The sequence below is a fragment of the Mesoplodon mirus genome (genome assembly GCF_964341445.2).
Source record: "Mesoplodon mirus genome assembly, chromosome: 18".
In the NCBI taxonomy this organism is placed as follows: Eukaryota; Metazoa; Chordata; class Mammalia; order Artiodactyla; family Ziphiidae; genus Mesoplodon; species Mesoplodon mirus.
The window spans coordinates 14,812,860-14,837,510 of record NC_138994.1 but is presented as its reverse complement, the minus strand read 5'-3'; the positions used below and the strand labels follow the sequence as shown (position 1 = coordinate 14,837,510).

Here is a 24,651-nt window from a genome sequence, read left to right as displayed (position 1 = left end):
GGGACTTGTGGTGCAGTGGATAAAACCCCGCGCTCCCAAACCCAGAGGCCCGGGTTTGATCCCTGATGAGAGAACTGGACTCCACACGCCACAACTAAGGAGCCCGCCTGCCGCAACTAAGAGTTGGCGCAACCAAATAAATAAATTCTTTTTTTAAAAAAAGGAGAAAAACAGAATCAAAAATAACATTTATGATGTGCGTGGCAACGACCGTTAGTGGCTGTGGCCCCTTGGGCTGTGAGCGTTAAAATTACTCCTATCACCCTCTCTCTGCTTTTCTGTATTTTCCAGATTTTCTGAAATATGTTTGAATTGTTTTCAAAATGATCTCCTAAGTTAGTTTTGAACTTTTAAAATTGTTTTAATTGTTTTTAAATTTGGGGGAGACAACAGTTTTATTATTGTGATTTCATTTTATGTCTCTGCCCTCCAGCAAGGACCCCATCTTTCTTATCTTTGTATTGAAGTCCCCCACACAGAGCTGGGCCTCTCTGGGGTTTCCCATGTTTTAGAGAATCATCCCTCTGCCTCTAAGACAGAATCTAGAATTCTCTAAGAATAGTCAAAAATCACCCCTAACATTCTTGACATCTCTGAAAGGTCCTCGGATTCCAGGATCTTTTTATTTTTTTAAATTTCACCTGGAGTAAAATACACAAAACATAAAATTTACATTCACATTTTGTTGCAACCCATCTGCAGAGCTCTTTTCATCTTGCAAAACAGAGACCCTGTCCTCATTAAACAATACCTCCCCATTCCCCTCCCTCCAGCCCTTGGTAACCTCTCTTCTACTTTCAGTCTCTATAAATTTGACCCCTTTAGGGACCTCATATAATTGGAATCATACAGTATTTGTCCTTTTGTGACTGGCTGATTTCACTTAATGTCTTTGAGGTTCATCCATGTTGTAGCCTGTGTCAGAATTTCCTTCCTTTTTATGGCTGAATAAGAGTCCATTGTGTGGATGGACCATGTTTTGTTCTGTTTCATTTTGATTGTTTTATTTTTTTATTAAAAAAATTTATACAATTTTTAAAGGTTATTTTCCATTTACAGTTATTACAAAATATTGGCTCTATTCCCCATGTTGTACATCCTTGAGCCTGTCTTACACCCAATGGTTTGTACCTCCCACCCCCTCCCACCTCATATGTACCCACCCTTACTTGTAACCATTAGTTTGTTCTCTATATCTGTGAGTCGGCTTCTTTTTTGGTTATAGTCACTAGTTTGTTGTTTTTCTTAGATTCCACATATGATTGATATCATACAGTATTTGTCTTTCTCTGTCTGACTTATTTCACTTAGCATAATGCCCTCCAAGTGCACCCATGTTGTTGCAAATGGCAAAATTTCATTCTTTTTTATGGCTGAGTAGTATTCCATTGTGTGTATGTATATATATATTTACCACATCTTCTTTATCCATTCATCATCTGTCAATGGACACTCAGACTGCTTCCATATCTTGGCAATTGTAAATAGTGCTGCTATGAACATTGGCGTGCATGTATCTTTTCAAGTTAGTGTTTTTGGTTTTTTCAATATATACCCAGGAGTAGAATTGCTGGGTCATATGGTAGTTCTATTTTTAGTTTTTTGAGAAATCTCCATACTGTTATCCACAGTGGCTGCACCAATTTACATTCCCACTAACAGTGTATGAGGGTTCCCTTTCCTTCACATCTTTGTCAGAATTTGTCATTTGTGTTCTTTTTGATGATAGCCTTTCTTACTGGTGTGAGGTGATATCTCATTGCGGTTTTGATTTGCATTGCCCTGATGATTAGCGATGTTGAGCATCTTTGCATGTGCATGTTGGCCATCTGCATTTCCTCTTTGTAAAAAAGTCTATTCAGTTCTTCTGCGTATTTTTTAATTGGGTTGTTTGTTTTTTTGATGTTGAGTTATATGAGCTGTTTATATATGTTGGCTATTAATTTCTTATAGGTCATATCATTTGCAAATATTTTCTCCCATTCAGCAAGTTGTCTTTTTGTTTTGTCGATGGTTTCCTTTGCTGTGCAAAAGCTTTTAAGTTTAATTAGGTCCATTTGTTTATTTTTGCTTTTATTTCCTTTACTTTAGGAAACAGATCCAAAAAAATATTGCTGCAATTTATGTCAAAGAGTGATATGCCTATGTTTTCCTCTAGGAGTTTTATAGTATCCGGTCTTATATTTAGGTCTTTAATCCATTTTAAGTTTATTTCTGAATATTGGACCCTGTTTTGTTTATCCATTCATCCATTGATGGTCACTTGGGTTGTTTCCACCTTTTGACTATTGTGAATTGTGCTGCTATGAATATGGGTGTGCAAGTATCTGTTTGAGATCCTACTTTCAATTCTTTGGGGTACATCGCCGGAAGAAGGACTGCTGGATCACATGAGAATTCCACTTTAATTTTTTGAGGAACCACCATACTGTTTTCCACAGCAGCCAAACCATTCCACATTCCCAACAGTGGTGCACAGTGCACTCCACATCCTCACCAACACTTGTTGTTTCCTGGTGTTGTTTGGTTTGGTTTTGATGCAGCCAGCCTAATGGGTATGAGGTGCCTAAACTCTCTTTGCAGGAGTCAGCATAGAGAAACTGGAATGAAAACTGCCCTCCAGAGGACTCTGAGGGCAGTGACACTACCCTGTACGATACTATAATGGTGGATACGTGTCATAAATTTGTCCAAACCCATAGAATGTATTTATACAACACCAAGAGTGAACCATAATGGAAACTATGGACTTTGGGTGAGGATGATGTGTACATGCAGATTCAGCGATTGTGACAAACGTGCCGGGCGGGGGGTGGGGGTGGGGGGTTGATAATGGGTAGGCCATGCATGAGTGGGAGCAGAAGGAATACAGGAAATCTCTGTACCTTCCATTCAATTTTGTTGTGAATCTAAAATGACTAAACCTAAAACAAATCTTTATTTATTTATGTTTTTAAATATACCCCCCATACGTCTAGGAGACTGGGGAGGAGAGGAAAGTAAGAAAGGGGCAGAGAAGGTGTTGTCCCTCAATTCAACGATGTAAGGGCCCAGTTCTAGGCTGACCTACAGTCTTAGGCAAGTACCTAATGTCTGGGGCCATTTAAGCAAATCCTGGAGGTGGCCCAGGCCCTGAGCCCTCCTGAGTCCCCCATCCACTCCATGTCCCTCACACCTCCAGTGCTGGACCTCCAGGAAGGAAGGGTGATGGGCCCCTCTCTCCTCAAGTAGGGCCCTGCAGGAGCTGAGTCTGGGGTCTCCCGCTGGGTCCGTCAGGCTCCCCAGCCCAAAGGGAAGAGAAGGCCAGCCCAGGGGCAGCCGGCACACCTCCCCGCTCCCTTCCTCAACCATTCATCCACCCATCCATCCCTCTCTCCATAAACACTCTGATACCTCCACGTGCTTAGATATGAACACAGTACAGACATGTCCTTTCAGGGACCCGCTGCCCAGTGGTGGGGAAATCAGACCCACAGACTCATAATTTCAGAAAAGGTGACAAGTTGTTCAACAGAAGAACCACAAAGGACAGCCCCAAAGGTTCCCGACTCTGCCTGGGGCAACGGGGAGAAGCTCCCCAAGTGGGGATGGGGGTGGGGGGACCAGGCCTGGCCCTGAGCAGAGAAGAGGCCCTTCCTCAGTTTATGAAGGAGATGGTGGCTCTGGGAAAGGACAGTGATGCCGACATGACACTGGGGGACCCTCGGGGGCCGAGCACCGGTCCTCAAAGCCCTGCCTGGGAACCTGGGCTTTGTCCTCTAAGTGATGGAAACAGATGAGGGGGCAGACTTGCTTTTCTAAAACTTGGGTGGAAAGTGAAATCTTGTTCCAGGAGAAGGATCAAGGTCTGATGCTGGCAAATTTAGAGGCTGTGATCCAACCCTGGGGGCTGAGATACGTGGGCAAGTGGGCGTCAGCAAAGCAGCCCTCCTCCTAGCCTCTCCCTCCCTCCCTCCCTTTTCCTCTCCCTCTCCTTCTCTCTCTCTCTCTCCTCATCTCTGTCTCTGTCTACTCTCTCCACAGCTCTGGCTCCATCTTCCTCCTTTCTCCCCGATGGCGGTCAAGCCCGCTGATCCCAGGAACAGCCTGCAGTCTCTACAGGGACCTCACCCTGAAGGGTTGTCCCCACCCTAGGACTAACCTGCTCTTCAAGACAAACCGTTCCCCACCCACCCCCATCCCATCCCATCCCAGGCTCTGGAACAAGCGGCCCCATCTCTGCGGGGACCTCCCTGCACACCAGGAGGGAAGCCTGCGGGGAGGGGAGAAACTCTGAGTGAGGGGGGCGCCCAGAGTCCTGCTAACCACAGCACATAATCCTGTTAAAATATTAATCCTCATTTAGCCAGGAGTCGAGGTGGCCGCTGAGATAAAGGCCCTGAGAAGTAATAAAAGGCAATAGCAATTGATAAAGTGGATCACTGTTGCACTAATAAAATCCCAGTTGGGAAGGTCAGGTCACTAATCAGGACAGCCGTCAGCAGGCAGGTCCCGGCCTCAGCAGGAAGGGGTGACGGCCGCCCATGACACTGGACGGTGCCAATGCTGGGAGGTCTCCAGGAGAGAGAGGGGAGGAAGCCAGTCCTCTCTGCTCCTTCTCTCCACAGCACCACTGGGCTGAAGCAGCCCTTTGAGAAGGAATCGCCATACTTGGACCATGGTCCCCCTCCCACGTAAACCACTGTCTCTAAAGATTGTGGCCACTCCTGGCGGCACACCTGAGAACCCCAGGTCTGTCTGTGTGTGGCTCCTGGTGGCTTCCCACTGCCCCCCAGGCACTTGCCCCAGGCTCAATGGCTCAGCCCACACCCCCCTCTCCAGGGACATGAGGATGAAGCACCCACTCCAGCCCCCAAGCCAGGGGTTCACGTGGACCACCTCCCAAGATGACGAACGCAGCAACCACCTGCATCCTGGTCCCTGTTTAGGAACGGTCATCACCGTGTCCCCAAGTCAAATTCTTCTTTGTCCAGGTCCTGCCTGATGGTGACCTCCCACTCCAGCTAAATTGTATAACTGTGCTGCTCTTCGTTCAGCATCCCCAGAAGCAAACAGTGTGCCGGCAACACCACACTCTCCCCGAAAGAGCACGACCTGGCAGCTGGGAGAGACCCACCCAGACCCAACTTTGCACACATCACTGTGGAAATTTGGGAGGTGGGCCCTTGACCTCCAGGGCTCATCCAACAGAGGGGACAGCCCATGGCTGGAGGACTCCTGCTCCCACACCCACTCCCCACCAGGGCATCCAGGGCTCCTTGGCAGGCAGCACAGCCCAGGGGGCACGGTGACCAGAGAGGGAGAGAGAGATTCCCATTTTTAGAAGGAGACAAAGGAGAAGCAAGGAGATCAGTCAGGAGCAGAAGGCCACAGCAGGGGTCCCGACCTGCTAATTTCATCTATGTACTCTCTCATTCATGCATCAAGAATCATGCAATGCCTACTGTGTGTCAGGAGGCGGGGAAAAAGAGTCGCTCACAGCCTAGCAGGGGAGACACAGAAACAACTGCAATGTAATTCACTCATACCAGGTTGTGAATGAGAACAGGGTGGCACTGACCCGGGAAGCTGACCTTATGGGGACAATGCCTGGTATGTCCCTCTCCCCAGCAGAAACCGAGCACTGGGCTGGGCAGGCCTTTTCTCCCTAACCTGAGCTGCCCAGGGTTACATGTGTGCTGCACACCACCACCTGTACATGTGTCAAATCCACCTGGTCCCCAGGCCTCTGGGTCAGGGCCCCCTAAACAAGAAAAGCAGCAAATAAACCACTTCATGCATCCCTCTGTGTCCTCAAGGAGGGGTCCTTCAGGACCTCTCTCCATTATGGATCCTGGTTTGCCCATAAACGTTGCACCCAGAGGAGTACATCAGCCCTGTCTCTCAAAGCTGCACATGCACCTGACCCAGCTGGGGAGTCCTTGGCTTCAAGAACAGCTAAGATGGTGACTTTTTAAATGTTTTATCAACACCCCAGTAGCAAGGCGCACACCCACCACCCAGATCTAATATCATCCTCCAATATCAAGAACCAGGGCTCCTTGAGAAACACCTGATTGCAGGACTGAGGTAGAACATGTACAACATGAGCCTGGAGCATCCTGTGCTCCAAAAAGCAAGGGAGTGCTCCAGGAGACAAACGATGGGGTGTGTCAGAGTGATGCAGGAGCCAACTGAAAGAGCTCCCAGCGGCCAAAGCTGGAGTGATTTAAGCAACACAATAAATACGTAGTATTAAAATAAATAAATAAATAAGTAGTATTGAATTATAATTTAAAGTATAAAACAAATATCCGTGAGTTCATACTGATATAAATGATTGAATAAATTAATAAAGCAGAAGAATAGACAAATGTATGTAAATGCTCCCAAGGAGGTGGAGCATGACCCCTCCCTCCTTAAGTGTGGGAGGCACCTAGTGACCTTCCTTCCAGAGAGTAGAGTATGAAAAAGGAGGGCAGGGGAGAGTAACTTCATGGTGGAGAAAACTGGCAGACACTCTGCTGGCCAGATGGTCAAGGTCAACATCCACAGTGATGAGTCACGTAGACAGTATGGACCCTTGACATGACATAATGAGAAGATGCTTTATCTCTGTGCTCTTCCTCCCAAGAAGCCATAACCCCAGTATAATTAAGAGGAAAACATCATATCACCCCAGCTGAGTGACTTTCTACAAAAGCTCTGACCAGCACGCCTTAAAATCTGTCGATGTCATGAAAAACAAGGAAAGTAGGAGAAACTGAACCATCCAAGAGGAATGTAAGGAGATGGGGCAGGCACTGAGGAAATCTGAACAGAATATGAACTTGAGTTAAAAACGACTTATCAATACTGGTTCATAAACTGTGTAAAAATACCACATAATGTAAGACGTTAATAATAGGGGAAACTGGGCCTGGGGTGTATGGGAACTCTCTACTATCTCTGCAATTCTTCCCTAAACCTAAAATTATTGCAAAATAAGTTTATTTTTAAAAATGTTTTGCCTAATCAGAAAGTATGGTAGATATTTGCATAAATTTTCCCTCTAAATGTGTTTATTCATATTCAATAAATATGCGTTGAGCATCTACTCTGGGCTGGCATCATGCCAGGCTCTGGGGACATAACTAACAACAGTACAGCAGGCCCTGCCTGCAGGGAGCTTTGAGTCTACCTGAAGAATGACCAGCATGCAAGAGGGTGGGGAAAGTTACAGGTGACAAACATAAATGACAGGAAAATAGATTTCAGAAGTATATCTTCCCAAAAATATACACTGCAAATTACACAAAGAACTAATAAAGCCCTAAGATTTGATGATCGCTTTGACCACTCAATCAATGGTCAGAGATGATGAAGCATCTGCATGCAGGTAGCTAGAGATAAGAAATCGTGACATGAAACTCTCCTGGCCTCTCTGGCTTAATACGTTAAGACGTCATTACACACCTACTAAGCTACCCAAAAGGAATAAAAAATAAAACCCAATGAAAATAGTGGGGCAGAGGAGGTCTCAGCAACTATCCACTTCACCCATTCCTGATGGCAATCTGATTGTAAGAACCAAGTAGCCTTTACATCCTTTGTCCAATAACCCCTCGCTAGGGACTGTAGCCCAAGGAAATAATGTGAGTGGGAAAGAAAAGAAAAAAGTCAGTGATACCAAGATATTCACAGCTGCACTATTCATTTTTTTTTTTTCCAGTATGTGGGCCTCTCAATGTTGTGGCCTCTCCTGTTGCGGAGCACAGGCTCCGGACGCGCAGGCCCAGCGGCCATGGCTCACGGGCCCAGCCGCTCCACGGCATGTGGGATCTTCCCGGACCGGGGCACAAACCCGTGTCCCCTGCATCGGCAGGCGGACTCTCAACCACTGTGCCACCAGGGAAGCCCACCTGCACTATTCTTTAAAGAAAAATATCAACAGCCCCCAAAGCTGGACAAGAAGATCCCAAGTGGCTGATAAGTCAATGGGATCTAGAAGTGGTTCCAAGGGGGGTTCTGCGGCCAGAACACCTGGGCGCAAGTCTCAGTTCCTCCACTAGCTCAGTGACCTTAAACCTCTCGATGCTTCAGTTTCCTCACCCGTAAAGTAAGGGTATTACTAACTCCTGCCTCCAAGAGCTGCTGCAAAGCTTGAATCAGATCATGGATAAAGCCCTGGGTTTGATCTGCAGAGATGCCCTGTCACTGTTAGCTACAGTCAACTGCACACTCTTTCTGCTGACATGCTCTAGGAGACCAGGGGAAGAAAAAGGAAACTGATGGAGGGTGAGCCAAGGAGCTCCCTGTGACAAAAGGTGAGCAAGGTACAGAGCCAAAAAAAGGAGGGGAGCTACCCCAAGTCTGGCTGAGAGCGGGAAGCAGACCTTTCATGCCACCTACAGGGCAGACCCAGGCCAGCAGGAGAGGGTGAGCAGGACAGGGAATTCCTATATCCCCGATGAGGACCAGCAGAAGGATGTGCAGAGTGAGAACAGAACAGCGACTCCTCCCTCACCACACCCCACACCCACCCACCACCAACATACCCCAGGTCTGTGCCCCTCTGCCCCTAGCCCCAGCTTTGCCCCTGGACCACTGCATCAGCCCCTCACTCACCTCCCGCCTCCCGACCCCCCACACAGCAGCCAGCATATTATGTCACACACACCCTGCTTAAACCCAGCAGGGCCTCCCAGAGCCATTATCCTATTGGATTAGGTTAAGATAGGTCCTGCTGAGAGTGACAGAAAACCCAAATAACGTCAGTGTAAGCAAAGACAGAGCTTGTGTAACTCTCCCTTCGAGGGTGCCCCAGGGGCTGAGCCACTCGAGGCTGGCTCGGCCACACTGCCCAGGACGCCTTGGGGGACCAGGGTGCTTCTGTGTACCTTCCCCCGGGGAGCCCCTCATCGTCAGTCCTCGGGACAGCCTCTGAGCTTGAGGAACCAGAGGGAGAAAGAATCAAAAAAGAAGGGAAAAGCTGGCGCTGGGAGGAGACTGGGGGCTGTCACATGACATTTTTCTTTTGACCCATTGGCCAGGACATGCTCACATGGCCAAACCACACTGCGGGGCATGTTGGGAAATGTAGTCTTTTTTTTCTTGGCAGACATTTTATTATGGAAGAAAGGGAGAATACATACTAGAAGATATAAGAACTGATATTAGAAGACAACTAACATAAAATCCAGATTCCCCCAGGCCTGCCTCCCAGCCTCAAGCCTGATCACTCCCTTCCTCCACCTCATCACCCTCATTGTCTGTCCTTACCTGGAAGGCTTTCCTGCACACTCTTCTCCCAGCTAAATCCATCCTGTAGGTCTGGATCCTCAGAGTAGGTTTCAGGTCCCCACTCCCAGCACTAGTGTGAATGCGGTCCCCGCTGCTCTCTCCTAAGGCACCCACACTTCCACCGTGGTGCCCCACATTCGGTGGCTACTCTCACAGGTACCTGGTCCACCGGCTGGAGCTCCGGGCCACGATCTCGGTGAGGGAAGGCCTGCCCTCTGGTCCTCCTGCACCCCAGCACTGTGTGACGCCGGCCCACGGCAGCCCCCACATGCCCTGGTTGTAGGAGTCCAGGTGGGGGACCATCTCCAGCTCTCAGATTCCAGCATCCAAGAGAATCATGAGGGGTGGCACCGTGCGTGGATTCCCCCCAGGGTGTGGCTCTGCAGATGGGGGGAAGGGCCCAAGAATCTGCACCCCGGGGTCCCCACTGCCTCACCCCAGAGGAGGCTGCTGACAGCTCTGTGAGGCTGGGGGTCGCCTGATGAGAATCCCTCTGGCCAGCCAAGCAGAGTCCTAGGTAGGACCGCCCTCAGCAGGTCAGCAGCGGAAGACAATTTAAACCAGGACATACCAAGGACTCGACACCTCCCATCAAATTTCTCATGGGCACCTCCAACTGGATGTGGCCAAAATAGAATGTTCTGCCCTCGACCTGCCCTCTGACCTCTAATCACCCAATGGGATATATGCAAAACATTATCACTCTGGCTGCTCAGGTGGGAAACCCAAACGTCTCCCTTGATTGCTCCCCTTCCATCCCCCCCAACGTGCAATCTAGAAGCAAATCTCTCCAGGAAAATCTCCAAACTCCCTCTGCATCTGTCACTCGCACTGCCACCACCCTGGTTTAGACACCAGCAGCCCCCTCCCTGTGGAGCACCCAACCTACCTTCCTTTGTCAAGCTGACCGTCCTGCAAATGGAGCAGCTTGTGTGTTCTTTTTTTTTTTTAATGTTAAATCAGTTTATGTCACTCCCATGTTTAAAACACCATCACATGGGGACTTCCCTCATGGCGCAGTGGTTAAGAATCCGCCTGCCAATGCAGGGGACACAGTTTCAAGCCCTGGTCTGGGAAGATTCCACATGGCACAGAGCAACTAAGCCCTGGGCAACAACTACTGAAGCCTGCTCACCTAGAGCCCGTGCTCCACAACAAGAGAAGCCACCGCAATGAGAAGCCCATGCACTGCAACCAAGAGTAGCCCCCGCTTGCCACAACTAGAGAAAGCCCGTGGGCAGCAACGAAGACCCAATGCAGCCAGAAATAAATAAATAAATAAATAAATATGTATGTATGTATTTATTTATTTATTTTTTAATCCCATGGCATCCTCCTTGCACTGCACAAGAATGCCAGGCTCCGTACAACAGCCACACGCCCCAGGACCTGCCCTGCCGCTCTCCTACCTGCCCCAACCCCCTCCCCTGGCTGGCGACCCCCGGAATCACTCCCCCACAATCCTCTCACCAGGCCCTGGCCGACCACCGATCTGGTGCTGCCCCCTCCTACACACCCCCAGACAGATGCTCCATCTCATCTCCCAGCTTTATTTCTTTCTGGTGACTCTATTTTACTGTTTTACTTGTTTATTCATTTTATTTTGTGTGTCCCCAACCGTGAAGAAAGAAGCCAAGAACACCGTTTATCTTGTTCACTGCTGTGTCCCCAGGACTTAGAACGGGGCCTGGCTCACAGAATGTGCTTCATAGGTAGTGAGAGAGACAGAGACAGAGACAGAGAGAAAACTGCACAATGAACTCAGGGGTCCCTCTCCCGCACCACCCTCCCCATGAGCACAAGGTAAAAAGGGAGGCCCCCCTTCTGACCACCTTGTTGATGAACTCCAACAATGAGATTGCCCACGCCTGTGCACCCCTCTGAGGCTCCCTGGGGCCCGAGAAGGAGGGTACAGCAGGTGCTAATCCGGGCCATCAGGTTGGATCTCTGCCCGCCCCATCCCAGGAGCCCCCTTAACATAGGCAGGGAGGGGAAGAGACACTCCCCGCAAGCTGGGGCTCCCTGTGGACAAGGCCAGCCTCCTGGACCCTGGACCCCGGCCAGCCCACCCCACAGCCCTGGCCCAGGCAGGCCTGAGACCCACATACCCCAAAGGCCTCCCAAAAGTATGGTCTGGAGGAGGGGCTCCCATCCAGGTGCTCTGGGAGCAGAGTGAGCAGGGCACAGGGACAGGAGTTACTACGAGAGCTGGGGTGGGGACACAGGCTTTCCCGATGGAGTGGGTCCGTTCTGCTCTCCAAGCCTTCGGGAATGGTCCCCATGCTTCCTGTAAAGACACTTATGCACGAAGGGGGCAGGGCATGGAGCCCAGAGAGATCCGCTGGCAATAAAGGCAGGTGCGCGTGAGGGCCAGGCAAGGACACGTGGCCGGGGGCCGTTCTCTAAGGCACAGGTACAGGCACGGTCTCATTTCAGTCGCACAGGGTACGACTTGCCCAGTGACCCTGGGACTTTGCTCTGCTCCTCAGCAGGAGCCTGCCTGGCTCCTCGCATGTCGGGAGAACCCATCATGGGAGGCCCGGCTGTCCTCCTCGCCGTGGCTCTGGCCACCCTCCTGGTTCCAGCGTCAGGGGCACCCATCCGCAGGCAGGGGTCCCGGAACAAGCTGCTCCTGGTGTCCTTCGATGGTTTCCGCTGGAACTATGACCAGGACGTGCACACCCCCAACCTGGACGCCATGGCGCTCGATGGGGTGAAGGCTCGCTACATGACTCCGGCCTTTGTCACCATGACCGGCCCCTGCCACTTCACCTTGGTCACCGGTGAGTGTTGGCCTCAGGTGGGGCTTGGGGGTGGGGGGAGAGCTGAGAAACCAGGGAACCAACGAAGGGAACCGAGCACATGCATGGAGCCCTGACCCATGGGGCTCGTGGTGCCAGAGGCCAAGGAAAGACCAAGGAGGGAAGACTCTCACTGGGCAGACATGGCACGGCCAAGGGGGGGTGGGGGGTCAGCAACCCTTACCGCTGGTGGCAACGGATAGAAGGCAGATAAAAACACCTGGGTGTCTCAGTTTAAACAGTGATCACAGCCAGGGTGGCAACCTGGGAGGGCTTCTGGTGGACGTGAGGGTGGCCAGGATTCAGAAAGGCAGGAGAGATGAGCCTGAGGCTCCTGCTCTTTCCACTGCTCACCCCTCTCAGCCACCCTCGAACCCATTATTGCTCTGTTTAGGCTAAAAGGCTAAAATCCAGGTGTCACTGGGCCACCCTCCCTCCGGAGGCTGTAAGGAAGGATCCTTCCTGCCTCTCCCAGTTTCTGGTGGCCCAGGCGTTCCTCGACTTGTGGCCACAGCTCTCCAATCCCTGACCCCTTGTCACATGGCCATCTCGCCCCTGTGTATCTCTCCTCTTCTTATAAGAACACCTGTCATTGGATTTAGGGCCCACCCTGATCCAGAATGCCCTCATCTTAACAAAACCAGTTACATCTGCAAAGACCTTATTTCCAAACAAGGTCACAATTGGAGGCTCCGGGTGGACACAACTTTGGGGCACATCATTCGGTACAGACAGCTTATTCTCACACCAGCATTCCCATGACCACAGACCCTTCCACACACAAACGGAGGCACCTGGTGCTCCCTTTTGCATGTCACCTCCTTACTAAACATGCCACAATGGGGATGTGGAGAAAGGAGGCGAGCTCTTCATCACCCCGCCTTTTCCACCTTCTGAACTCACACACAGGCATTTTGCCCATGAAAACAATAAATTATAAAACCTGCCTCCTCTTGGTTCATTTATCTGCCTGCCTGGGATTTTATGTCATGGCTGGGCCATAATTTATTTAATTAGTTCCCTCCTGATAGCCAACCAGGTTGCTCCCAACCCTTTGCTAAAACCAACGAGGCTGCAAACGATATCCCGGCACGTGTGTATTTGCGCCCTTGTGCGTGTTTAGCTGCAGGGTAAGCTGCTCAAAGTGGAAGCACAATCTCTGAGTCAGAGCATGTGGCTGTGACGGCCCAGCCCGGCTCCCATGGTGGCATGTGCTTCCCCGCTGCCCTGGCTGTTTCCTGCCCTCCCACCACTTCCTCTACGTGCCCACCCACCCCACAGGCAAATACATCGAGAACCACGGGGTGGTTCACAACATGTTCTACAACACGAGCAGCAAGGTGAAGCTGCCCTACCACGCCACACTGGGCATCCAGAGGTGGTGGGACAACGGCAGCCTGCCCATCTGGATCACAGCCCAAAGGCAGGTAATGCTGCACCCACACCCACTCGGACAGATGGGGGAGGTGGGAGGGGGACCCAGCCAACGAGGCCATGACCACGTGACATCCATGGCAGGCCCAGTCTCCGCCCTGGGAGTCCGACACTCCCGGCACAGAGGGGTGTTGAGTGGGGTCCCATGGGAGGTGGGAGCCTGATGCCCATGAGGACGCACCAGCAGCTACACAGCCTGCCCAGTCCTCCCTGGAGCCCTGGGACCCAGAGGGGTTTTTCCATCCTCCCAACCAGAGTGAAATCTGCACTGCGGTACTGGTGGGAAGGGGGCCGCGGGGAAAATAATGTGACTCCACAAAAAGGCAGGTAACAATGAAATGGCTTCGTACTGTTCCCCTCCCGAACGCCTCTCAGGGCCAGGCAGCTATTCTAAAGAGGTGGGTCATCCTAGTGAAAAGCCCAGGACCCCAGCATCTTGCAATGTTCTGGGCTTCCTGGCAACAAACTCAAATGTTTTTCAAGGTGAGCCCAGAATAAACTTCAGAGGCTACCCCCACCTCATAGGCAAGGCATCCACTCATATCTGAGTCCCCTCACTCTGGAAGGAGCTACCAGACACCAGGCTGACTTGCAGAAAGCATAGCCAAGAACTTGGCATCTCGAGGAAGAATGGCCAGTGGGAGTGGCCAGGCAGACGGGGCATGCATGGACAGATGGTTGTGAGGACAGATGGACCTGTAAATAAAAGAGCAATCGGTTTATGGAAAGACAGACGGATGGCCAGGTTGAAGGCTAGAAGGGCAGGTCATGGGCGGTGTGTGGAGGGGCCGATGGACACACAGCTGGACGAGAGTATAGCAGGCAGAAGCCGGGTTGCAGGCCGGAAGGGGAGGGCTCTTGGGGCAGCACTGTGACCTAGGGCCACAGTGTCGATGAGGACGCAGCATATCTGGGATACTTTTATATCTACTATCTCATTACTGCCGAGTCCACTAGGCACCTGCTCTCTCCTCTATAAAATCAGTATCAGCCTTAATAACGTAAGAGCTGTGAAAGGCCTTACAGAGAATACAAAGTCCCGTGCCTGCAGTTAGGAGCAGGGATGGGTGAGTGGGCAGAGCAAGGGCAGGCGGTGAGGGCAGAAGCGTCAGCAGCTCATGACAGCCAGGGGACAAGTGGGAGGGGGCCCGTGGCACTGACACCGCCTCCCCCGGCAGGGCCTAAAGACAGGCTCCTTCTTCTACCCGGGCGGGAATGTCACCTACCAAGGCGAGGCCGTGACGCTGAGCCAGAAGGAAGGCGCCCTGCACAACTACAAGAACGAGGTGGAATGGAGGGCCAACATCGACACTGTGATGAAGTGGTTCACAGATGAGGGCCTGGACCTGGTCACCCTCTACTTTGGGGAGCCAGACTCCACAGGCCACAAGTATGGCCCCGAGTCCCAGGAGAGGAAGAAGATGGTCATGCAGGTGGACAGGACCGTGGGCTACCTCCGGGACAGCATCAGGAAAAGCAGCCTGGAAAGCAGCCTCAACCTGATCATTGTGTCTGACCATGGCATGGGCACTGTCAACAAGAAAGCCAGCGACCTGGTGGAGATCCACAAGATCGCCAACTTCACCTTCAAGGACATTGAGTTCGAGCTCCTAGACTACGGACCAAACGGGATGCTGCTCCCCAAGGAAGGAAAGCTGGAGAAAGTATATGAGGTCCTCAAGGACGCCCACCCCAGACTCCACGTCTACAAGAAGGAGCTCTTCCCCAAGTCCTTCCACTACGCCAGCCACCCCAGGATCACCCCCCTGCTTATGTACAGTGACCTCGGCTATGTCATCCATGGGGTGAGTCTCTGGGGGTGCAGGTGCTTCCCTGGGCTGCTGGGTCTCTTTCCAGTTCTGTAAAAAGCACCCCCCGTTTCTAGCCAGACCCTAATTTGAGGAGTGTCAGCCCCCAAAGGGACACACCTGCACTGTGTAACAGGAGTGGGGGGTGTACGTGCATTGCACACCTGTGTGTACATGTGTGCATGCGTGTGCATGCATATATGTGTTTGTGTGTGCACATGTGTATAGGGTAAAGTGCGGGAAGATTAGCTGTAAAAGTGACACGGAAGCGGTGAGAGCAAAGAACCCAGGGAGGCTGAGTGGGAAGAAAGACGCAGAGCAGGGGAGGAAATCTGGGAAAAGAAGTACTGATGTTTGCAGCGCCCAGCAATGGAAAGGAGCCCAGCAAGCATCCTTGGGCTGAAGCTCCACCCCATTTACTTGGCGGTCTCCATTCATGTCACCGGGTCTTCGCTAAGGCTCCTTCTTTAAGCCACTGATCTTTGGGGCTAAGAATTCAGAGAAACTGAGGCTCAGAATCCTTCCCACCACCCACCCCCCCACTTTGAACTCCTTCCACGGGTCCTCTGCCAATGCAGGGCCGTGCAGAGGGTGCTGGTGGAGAGGGTGGGGTGGGCTGGGAGGGCCAGCAAGAACTCACTCGGGACCCTCCCTTCCCGCAGAGACTGAACGTGCAGTTCAACAACGGGGAGCACGGCTTCGACAACAACGTCATGGACATGAAGACCATCTTCCGGGCCGTGGGCCCCAGCTTCAAGAGGGGCCTGGAGGTGGAGCCCTTTGAGAGCGTCCATGTGTACGAGCTCATGTGCAGACTGCTGGGCATCACGCCCGAGGTCAATGACGGGCTCCTCAGCACCCTGCTGCCCACACTCCAGGAGGCCGGCGACGGGGTCCTCAGCACCCAGCTGCCCACACTCAGCTCCGAGGCCGGCGACGGGGTCCTCAGCACCCAGCTGCCCACACTCAGCTCCCAGGCCGGCGACGGGGTCTTCAGCACCCAGCTGCCCACACTCAGCTCCCAGGCCGGCGACGGGGTCTTCAGCACCCAGCTGCCCACACTCAGCTCCGAGGCCAGCGACGGGGTCTTCAGCACCTCGCTGACCATGACCCCCTCAGGTGCACCCCTGCCCTCCACCTGCACCCATTGCGCCTCCAGGCAGTTGCAGGTGATGTGTGCTTGCACAGCTCTGACCAGGGTGCCCAGCCTGCCACTAGGTGTCATCTTCTCTTTCCCTGTCCCTGGCTCCCGGGAACATCTCGAGTCCCTGACATTCCCACGGCCCCTGACATACTACAGTGCAACTTTGTGCATCTTGGCTGCGCAGACAGGAGAGCAGGTGGATGTGAGCAGCCTTGTTTAAGGCGGGGAGGCTGAGGGCCAGAGGGGCTGGCAGTTTGCCCACAAGACAGGCCTTCAAGGTGAAGTCCACCTCCAGGTTCCATGGACACATGAGGGCTCCTTTCTTTTTTTTGTTTTTTTGGTTTTTTTGTTTTGTTTTGTTTTTTTGTTTTTGCGGTACGCGGGCCTCCCACTGTTGTGGCCTCTCCCGTTGCGGAGCACAGGCTCCGGATGCGCAGGCTCAGCGGCCATGGCTTACGGGCCCAGCCGCTCCGTAGCATGTGGGATCTTCCCAGTCCGGGGCACGAACCCGCGTCCCCTGCATCGGCAGGCGGACTCTCAACCACTGCGCCACCAGGGAAGCCCTCCTTTCTTCCTAAAGTCTTCCTCTGCCAGCCTCCCACACACATACCCTCACTCCAACCCTGACCCATCTCAGGGGCAAAGGTCACCTGGGAGCTGGCAAGGTGGCAGCCCCCGTGGGTTCCTGGCTGGAGGTGGGCAGGCCTCGCCGGGCAGGGGCTGTGAGGGATTACATTGAAATGAGCCAGGAAGCCAGTGCAGCTGGGGCAGGAGAACAAGGCCTGGGGGAGGGAGGGGCTGGTGATGAAACCAGGGCGCTTGTGGGGGGAGCCTGGTGGCATCTCGCCTGCCATTAAGCAGTCGGGGTGAGGGACATGCTCCCATTTCCCTCATTCACTGGCTCCTCCGACTTTCCTTAGGGTCTGCCCTCCTGCCAAGAAGCTGGCCCTTCTTGGTGACAGGACTGCTGGTGGCTGCAGTTCTCCTGGTCAAGGTCGCATAATACCCACTGCTCAAGGTCAGAGGCCCAGGAGGTAGAGGGGAGGGTGGGACCAAGCTCCCTGCAACTCCAGCTGACACCCCCGCCCTGTCAGTCCTCGGGCGCCCAGGCAGCCCCTGCCAGCCTCTCTGCTCTAGACTCGGAGCAGGTCTTTCTAAAGCAGACAGCCCAGACAGAACTTCCCCAGCCCCTTCCCTCCTGCCTGCAATGGCTCAGTTCTCCCTGGGAACAAGGGTAGCCACGGTGGGTCAGGTTTGGGAGGAGAACTGCAGGGCAGTGTTCCTGGAATATGCGGGAAGCAAGCTCGGAGGACTCAGCTTGCTGCTGAGTGACAGCCCCTGGCCAAAGCAGAAGCAGGTCACTCGTTCTTTCTAAAACTACTCAGCAGGAGCCCGCTTGGTGTTAGGCTCTGGCCCGGGCTCTGGGGACACACAGTGAACCCTGGAGTTTGTAATTTAGGGGCCAGGGAGGGCAGATAATACGAAGAGAACAAATACCTACCCAATAATGGCAGAGAGCAGGCCATAGAGAGGGTGGGGGAGAGGGGACTTCTGTTTAGGTCACCTGGCCTCACCTGGAAGAGACTCTGCGGGGGGGTGGGGGGATGGATGTGGGATGTGGCCTGAATGATGAGGACCAACTGGCCACACCAAGCCCCAGGGGACGAGATTCCAGGCAGGGAAGAGCAAGAGAGAGGCCCTGAGGTGGGACTGGCTCCTGTGCTTCTGAGAAAGAAAGGAAGCCAGTGTGCTCAGAGGCTGGTATACAAGCATGGGTACGCGATGGGCTTCCATGGGAAGGCCCCGGCGGAGCCCCCAGCTGAGGTCACACAGGGACGTGCCGTGGTCTGACATGAATGATTAAATGGCACACTTACTGCCAGGCAGGAGCACAGGAACAAAAGCAGGTGCGGCCAGTGAGGGGGTCACTCAGGGGTCCCAGCAGGACATCTCAGTGGCAGGGTGGAGATGGGGCAAAATGGACAGATTCAAGATACCTTTAAGGGTATACATGACCTCCAAGGTTTATGGATAGATTGTGGGAGATGGAGGGTGAAGAAAATGGAGAGATGAAGGCTGAGTCTGAGGTTCGGGGCCTGAGCTGCCCAATGAAGGACAGAGCCACTTACAGAGATGTGAGCAGGCTGGAGTCATTCTGCATCCCCATGCCCCACCTTCACCCACTCTGTGCCCTCCCAAGTCCAGCTGAGGGTCAGGAATTCCCACAGGGGTCCTCCTCAGACTCCGCCCACCATGGGTGCCTCTGTGCTCCACCCTGCCCAGCCGAATTCCCTCTGTCCCTCCCTCCGGGCACGTCTGCTTCATCTCCTCCACCAGACCCGCCTTTCCCCTGCCCCATCCCTTCTTCCCAACCCAACACACACGTGTTCTTCCAGGTCCATCTCTTCCAGGAAGCCTCCAGAAGCTGGCCACAGGGCCTGAGCCTGCTCCTGCTGTGATGGTCTACTGGACACGGATGGGCCTGTCTCCTCAGTAGACCTGCGACCGTGCCTCCCTGTCCCGACAGCCCCAGCCCATGCTTGGCCATGATGGTGCCGGCACTACGACCTGCCCAGGTTAGACCTCCGGAGGCACAGGTCCACTCACCGGTCCATGGCTCCCAGACTCACAGGATGCCCCCACTCCTTCCCTCCCCCTCCCTCTCCTTCTCATCCCCCTCTTCTGCCTCCCCACTTCCTCTCACCACAGAACTGTCGCATGGGGGTGCCACCATCTGTGGCCACGGGGGCGGGGGTGTGTCGGGAGCCCTCTCGGGAAGGCGCCGCAGGCCTGGTGGCGGTCGAGCTATAGGACCAAACCCTCAGATGCTCGGACCTCAACCTCCACCTCCGATGGGCGGCGAAGAGGCTCTGCCTGGAGCTCCCAGTCCCAAGTCCACACGCCTCCAGCCCAGGGGCATCTCCGTCTGGGCTGACCAGGTCCTGCACCCAGGCCACCGGGAGGGTACCGTCAGGCAGAAAGCATGGATGGGAATAAAGGACCGGGCTGGTCGTTACTAAAACGCAGTGACCAATGTGGGTGTGACCTTTTATTCTAAAGCCTGCTGGTTTCTTACAGCCTTCCCACTTGGATCCAGTGTATAATAAACTCCTAATTCCTTAGGAGGCTGACAAACACAGGGGAACCCACTCATTCTTGTTGGGGATGGGCCCTAGAGGGACAGCCAGCAAGAGGTGGTAAAGGGTGGGCTCCCCGTTAAAAGGGAAAGGGGGGATGAGAAATGACAGGGAACCAGAATCTCTATGCCACATTGTTCAGCAAGAAAGAAAACACTGCAAATGGTAGAATGCCACTGGGGCGGGGAGAAAGGGGGGATAAGTCTAGACATAAGACATGTCCCTGGAGAAGTTTCAAGAAAGGGTGAGCATTGACTGGCTCCAGAGAGGGGACCCAGGTGGCCAGGCCAGGAGCAGAGAAGACACTGTCCACCACCTAGCGCCGTGGACACTGTCAGTACTGAGCCACTTCAAGGACTGTGCGTTCACAGCTACTTTCAAGAGCGTAGACTTTGGAGTCAGACCAACTCCTGCTCCAGTCTGTCCCCACCCGCAAGCTGTGGCCTTAGGGGGGTCGCTTACCTCCCCCAACCTCAGTTTCCTCATCTGAAAAAAATAGGATGATAAGGAGGTGCCTGCCTCCCTGAGATTACCCCAGGACGAAGCACCGGGGCAGGTGCTTCATAGATGGTAGTCATGGGAATGATTAAAACCCTACTGTAGGGCTTCCCTGGTGGCTGGGCCCGTGAGCCATGGCTGCTGAGCCTGCGTGTCCGGAGCCTGTGCTCTGTAACGGGAGAGGCCACAACAGTGAGAGGCCCGCGTACTGCAAAAAAAAAAAAAAAAAAAAAAAAAAAACTTGAAAACCCTTCTGTGGGAGGTACTGAACTTGTCAAATTCAGCTCTTTTTCTTTTTCTTTTTAATAAATTTATTTATTTATTTTTGGCTACGTTAGGTCTTCGTTGCTGCTTGCGGGCTTTCTCTAGTTGTGGCGAGCGGGGGCTACTATTTGTTGAGGTGCGCGGGCTTCTTATTGAGGTGGCTTCTCTTGCTGTGGGGCACAGGCTGTAGGTGTGCGGGCTCAGCAGTTGTGGCTCGCTGACTCCAGAGCGCAGGCTCAGTAGTTGTGGCACACGGGCTTAGTTGCTCCGTGGCGTGTGGGACGTTCCCGGACCAGCTTTCGAACCCATGTCCTCTGCATTGGCAGGCAGATTCTTAACCGCTGCGCCATGAGGGAAGTCCCAAATTCAGCTCTTAAACAAATAAATCCAGCTGTAACAAAGGGAGACACATTCTTTGAAGGACAGGTTTGTCAGGATCTGCCTATTCCTCACCTATGAATCCTCCCTCTCCCTTCCCCCGGCCTCTTGCTTCTACCTGCAGCTTGAGCTTCATCTCCTTCTGCAGGATCCATCCATCCCAACCTGCCCTCCATAGCTGCCTAACCACCAGCCTAGAGCTGGAGTCCTGCGTGACCGGAAAGGCCTTGCAGCTCCCTGGCCCTGCATCCCATAGTGGTCCTGGAAGGACTACCCCGCCCCCACTGCCTGCAGCCATACCAGGATACCCAGACCCTCCTACCTGCCCGTACCACCTTCTGACTCTGGACAGGCCCAAATCAGGCTGGAGGAGACCGGTGGGTTATCCCTAAACATCCACGTCCACGGAGCAGTGAGTGTTCACAGGTGCCGGCACAACAACCACAACCCCCGGGTTTCCAAGAGACACCCAACCTTTAACTGAGAGCCCACGATTATCACGGTCAGCCTACCCTACTTTCCAGGGACGGGCCAACAGATACTCTGAGAATTACTCTTGATTGGCTCTTTCAAACAGAAAAGAGAAAGAGAGAGAGAAAAGAGAGAAAAATAATCTGGTCTGTCCCACATTAAGTATCCTGCTAGTACAGATGTCTGGCGTCACCAGAGCACCCCCCAAAAAATTCCAGGCAGTTGACTGACTTACTGAATAAGCTTCCTGCATCGGGAACACAGGAGCTAAGGCGGGCAGTGAGCTGTGGGCTGTTTCCCATCTGTGCAGCTGGGGGTGGACCAGGGGCGGGGGCACTGCCCTGAGCAGCACGGCGGGTTCAAACCAGCTCCCGAACTCCAGCACTCACTAACTCAACACTCTGCAGCCCTGGGCAAGTTCTCACATCTGGGCCTCAGTTTCCTCACCTGTAAAATCAGGACCAATAGTAGTACCTGTCTCATGGGGTGGGCCCGATGACTGAGTTAATATTTGCAAACTGGGCTTCCGTGGTGGTGCAGTGGTTAAGAATCTGCCTGCCAATGCAGGGGACACGGGTTCGAGCCTGGTCCGGGAAGATCCCACATTCCAGGGAACAACTAAGCCCGTGAGCCTCAACTACTGAGCTTGCACTCTAGAGCCCGCGAGCCACAACTACTGAGGCCCACGTGCCACAACTACTGAAGCCCGCACGCCTAGAGCCCGTGCTCCGCAACAAGAGAAGCCACCACAATGAGAAGCCTGCGCACTGCAACGAAGTGTAGCCCCGGCTCACCACAACTAGAGAAAGCCCGCGCACAGCAACGAAGACCCAACAGAGCCAAAAATAAATAAATACATTTATTAAAAAATATATATATTTGCAAGCTGCTTAGAACAGGGCCTGGCCCACGGAAGGCCTACATGTTTTAGGAGTTATGAAGAGACAGGGTATCACGTAGTGAGAAAGTAACAACGGCTCCCTTTTCATCTCCAAGCCTTCTTGTTTCTCTAGCAGAAAGTTTCTGGTTGGTGATACTAAATCTTAAACACCTCCCTCTGTAGCATAGAGAGAGGACCCAGGCTCAGAGCTCTGGCGGGCAACTGTATAAGAGTGGAATGTTACAACCCTGTTTTATTTGCATGATATTTTTTTTTATGATCATCTTCAGCCTGGATGAGTGCTACTGATTTTCCATTTGAGTCTGTTATTTTAAATTTTTTCCTTTTAAACGTAGCTTAAGTAAAAAAGAATGACCTGATTTAAAGAAAAAGGTTGACTGGTGGACATAACAAAACGTATAAATAATAAAGGAGGTTATCTGGAAGCAGACCTGCTGGAGGTTGTCCACGATCCTCCTGCCTCCCCCCCTCCCCCACAGTGTGGCCAGCCCAGGACACTTCTGGAGGGCAGCACTCGGCCTCTCTATGGCCAATGTCCAAAGATTCCCCCTCCCAGCCCCTCCACAGAAATACACTATATTTCAAACATGCCCTGCACCCTTCTCGGCTACCTATCAGAGGAGTTCAGGACACCACAGAAAACTAATGTTGCAGTTTGCTACACAAAGTTCATTTTACTATCAGTCTAACCAAAAGAGTCTGGAGAAAACCCCAGCTGAAACAAAGCCATGCATTGCATTCTGTAGCCACATGGAGATGACTGGGGACTCACACATCATCCACACACAACTGCCTGTCAGCTCAGAGCCTTTGTTGAATTTGGCCAGTCCAACTGCTGGCAGTAATCGATGAAACATCTGAGTAAAGACTGGGTAGTTCATGCCTGGCTGGGTGTATGATTGGGACACTGAAAGCCCCCTTTGTCAAGAAGCCCTATTCTTTAGAGCCAGCTCTGCACGCTGTCACCAGAAGGCAGCCCTCTTGTTGGGCTCCTCAACACCCCTTGAAGCCTTTCTCAAGCAGCTTCTGAAGTAGAACCTCCTGTTCCTCCAGCTTCTCCTTCTCCTTCTCCTCCTCCTCTGAAATAGCTGCACTCCTCCTCAGACCAGCCTTGGGGAAGTGGTCAAGCAGTATTTATGTTTCCTCTAGTTTTAGATGGAGCCCCAAGCAAAATACCGGACGTTCAGAGAAAACGAGAACTTTCTACACTAGATTTGTTTTAGGATCCCATGAGGGAAGGGATCACATAGCCCCATGCTTAGCACAAGGGCCACCCTGGATCAGTGGTTCTCAAATTGGTAGGTCTGGAAGTGGGCCTGAGAATTTACATTTCTCACTAGTTCCCAGGTGATTCTGATGCTGTTGCCCCTGGCACCACATTTGAGAATCTTTGCACTAGATAAAGGTTATGAATGAAAGAAAAGAAAAGAAAGAGGGAGGGAGGGAGGAAGGAAGAGAAAGAAGGAAAGAAAGAAAGGAAGGGAGGGAGGCAGAGAGAGAGAGAAAGAGAAAGGAGGGAAGGAAGGAAGGAAGGAAAGAAGGGAAGGAGGGAGGGAGGGAGGGAGGAAGAAAAATGGCCTAGACCAACCTCCTCGTGTTAAGCAGGATAAGAAGGTGGCGTCACCCACCAGTTTGCTCTGGACAAAGGTGGGAGGGGAGCACAGGTATATCCAAGTTCAATCCTGGTAGGCTTGGCCAGCCTCTTCCCGAGAAGGCTCTACTTGCTGGCAAAGAAGTCTGTGCTTTCCGGAACCCAGCGAGCTGCTCCCCTCTCCACTGAAGAGAAGCCTCCCTTCAGCCCTTCCCAGTCTTTTCATTTGTCCTGGGACCCAACAGGAGCACCTGCGAGTCTTAAAACCCGACAACTGGTTGCGACGCATTCCGGCGACCTTTAGAACGCGCGGGTTCATCATCCCCGAGCAGGAGCCGAAGCGCCGAAGCCTTGCTGCGCCTTCACACCTCACAGCAGCAAGCGCTTTGCGCACCGGAGTCGCTGAGAGGCGAGACGGCAGGAATCCTTCGGCGCCCCCCGCCCCAGGCCGGCAGAGCTCCCGAGTCAGGTCGCTGGGTCCCCCAGGCAAGCAGGGTCACCAAGGAGGGCGGCGCGTCCAGACCCCAGCCTGGGCGCCTCATCCGACGCCTCCCCACCTCCCACCCCCGCCTCGGGACCATCTGTTGCCATGGTTACCCGCCGCACTCCCTGCAGCCCGAGCCGGAGGTTCACCTCAGCAGGCAGAGGACCGCTGAGCCCGCTTGAGCTGGGGACTCAAGCAGGACGGGACGCGAACCTCACGCGCCGCATACGCACGCTGTACACTGTCACACGCGAACTGCACACGCCGCGCACTCATCTCACCCGCACTCGGCACGTACCACATCCCACCCCACACACACCACATACACACAAAGCACACGCCACATGCACGCACACTCCACACGTGTTGCGCACACTGCATGCACCCCACGCTCTACACCACCTCACTCCACACCCAGCCACACCCAGCATAAATACACGTACAACACACACACACACACACACACACACACACACACA

General features: G+C 53.0%; 1 protein-coding gene across 1 annotated transcript; it reads left to right on the top strand.

Moving 5' to 3' along the window:
- Positions 1–11,791: 11,791 nt before the first annotated feature.
- On the top strand, positions 11,792–19,407 carry ENPP7 (ectonucleotide pyrophosphatase/phosphodiesterase 7; the record flags this gene model as incomplete). Its single annotated transcript, XM_082604601.1, has 6 exons — positions 11,792–12,044; positions 13,344–13,489; positions 14,675–15,301; positions 15,967–16,189; positions 17,369–17,466; positions 18,845–19,407. The coding sequence occupies 5 exons, from the start codon at positions 11,792–11,794 to the stop codon at positions 17,449–17,451; spliced, it is 1,332 nt and encodes a 443-aa protein (XP_082460727.1). The 3' UTR covers positions 17,452–17,466; positions 18,845–19,407.
- Positions 19,408–24,651: the final 5,244 nt, after the last annotated feature.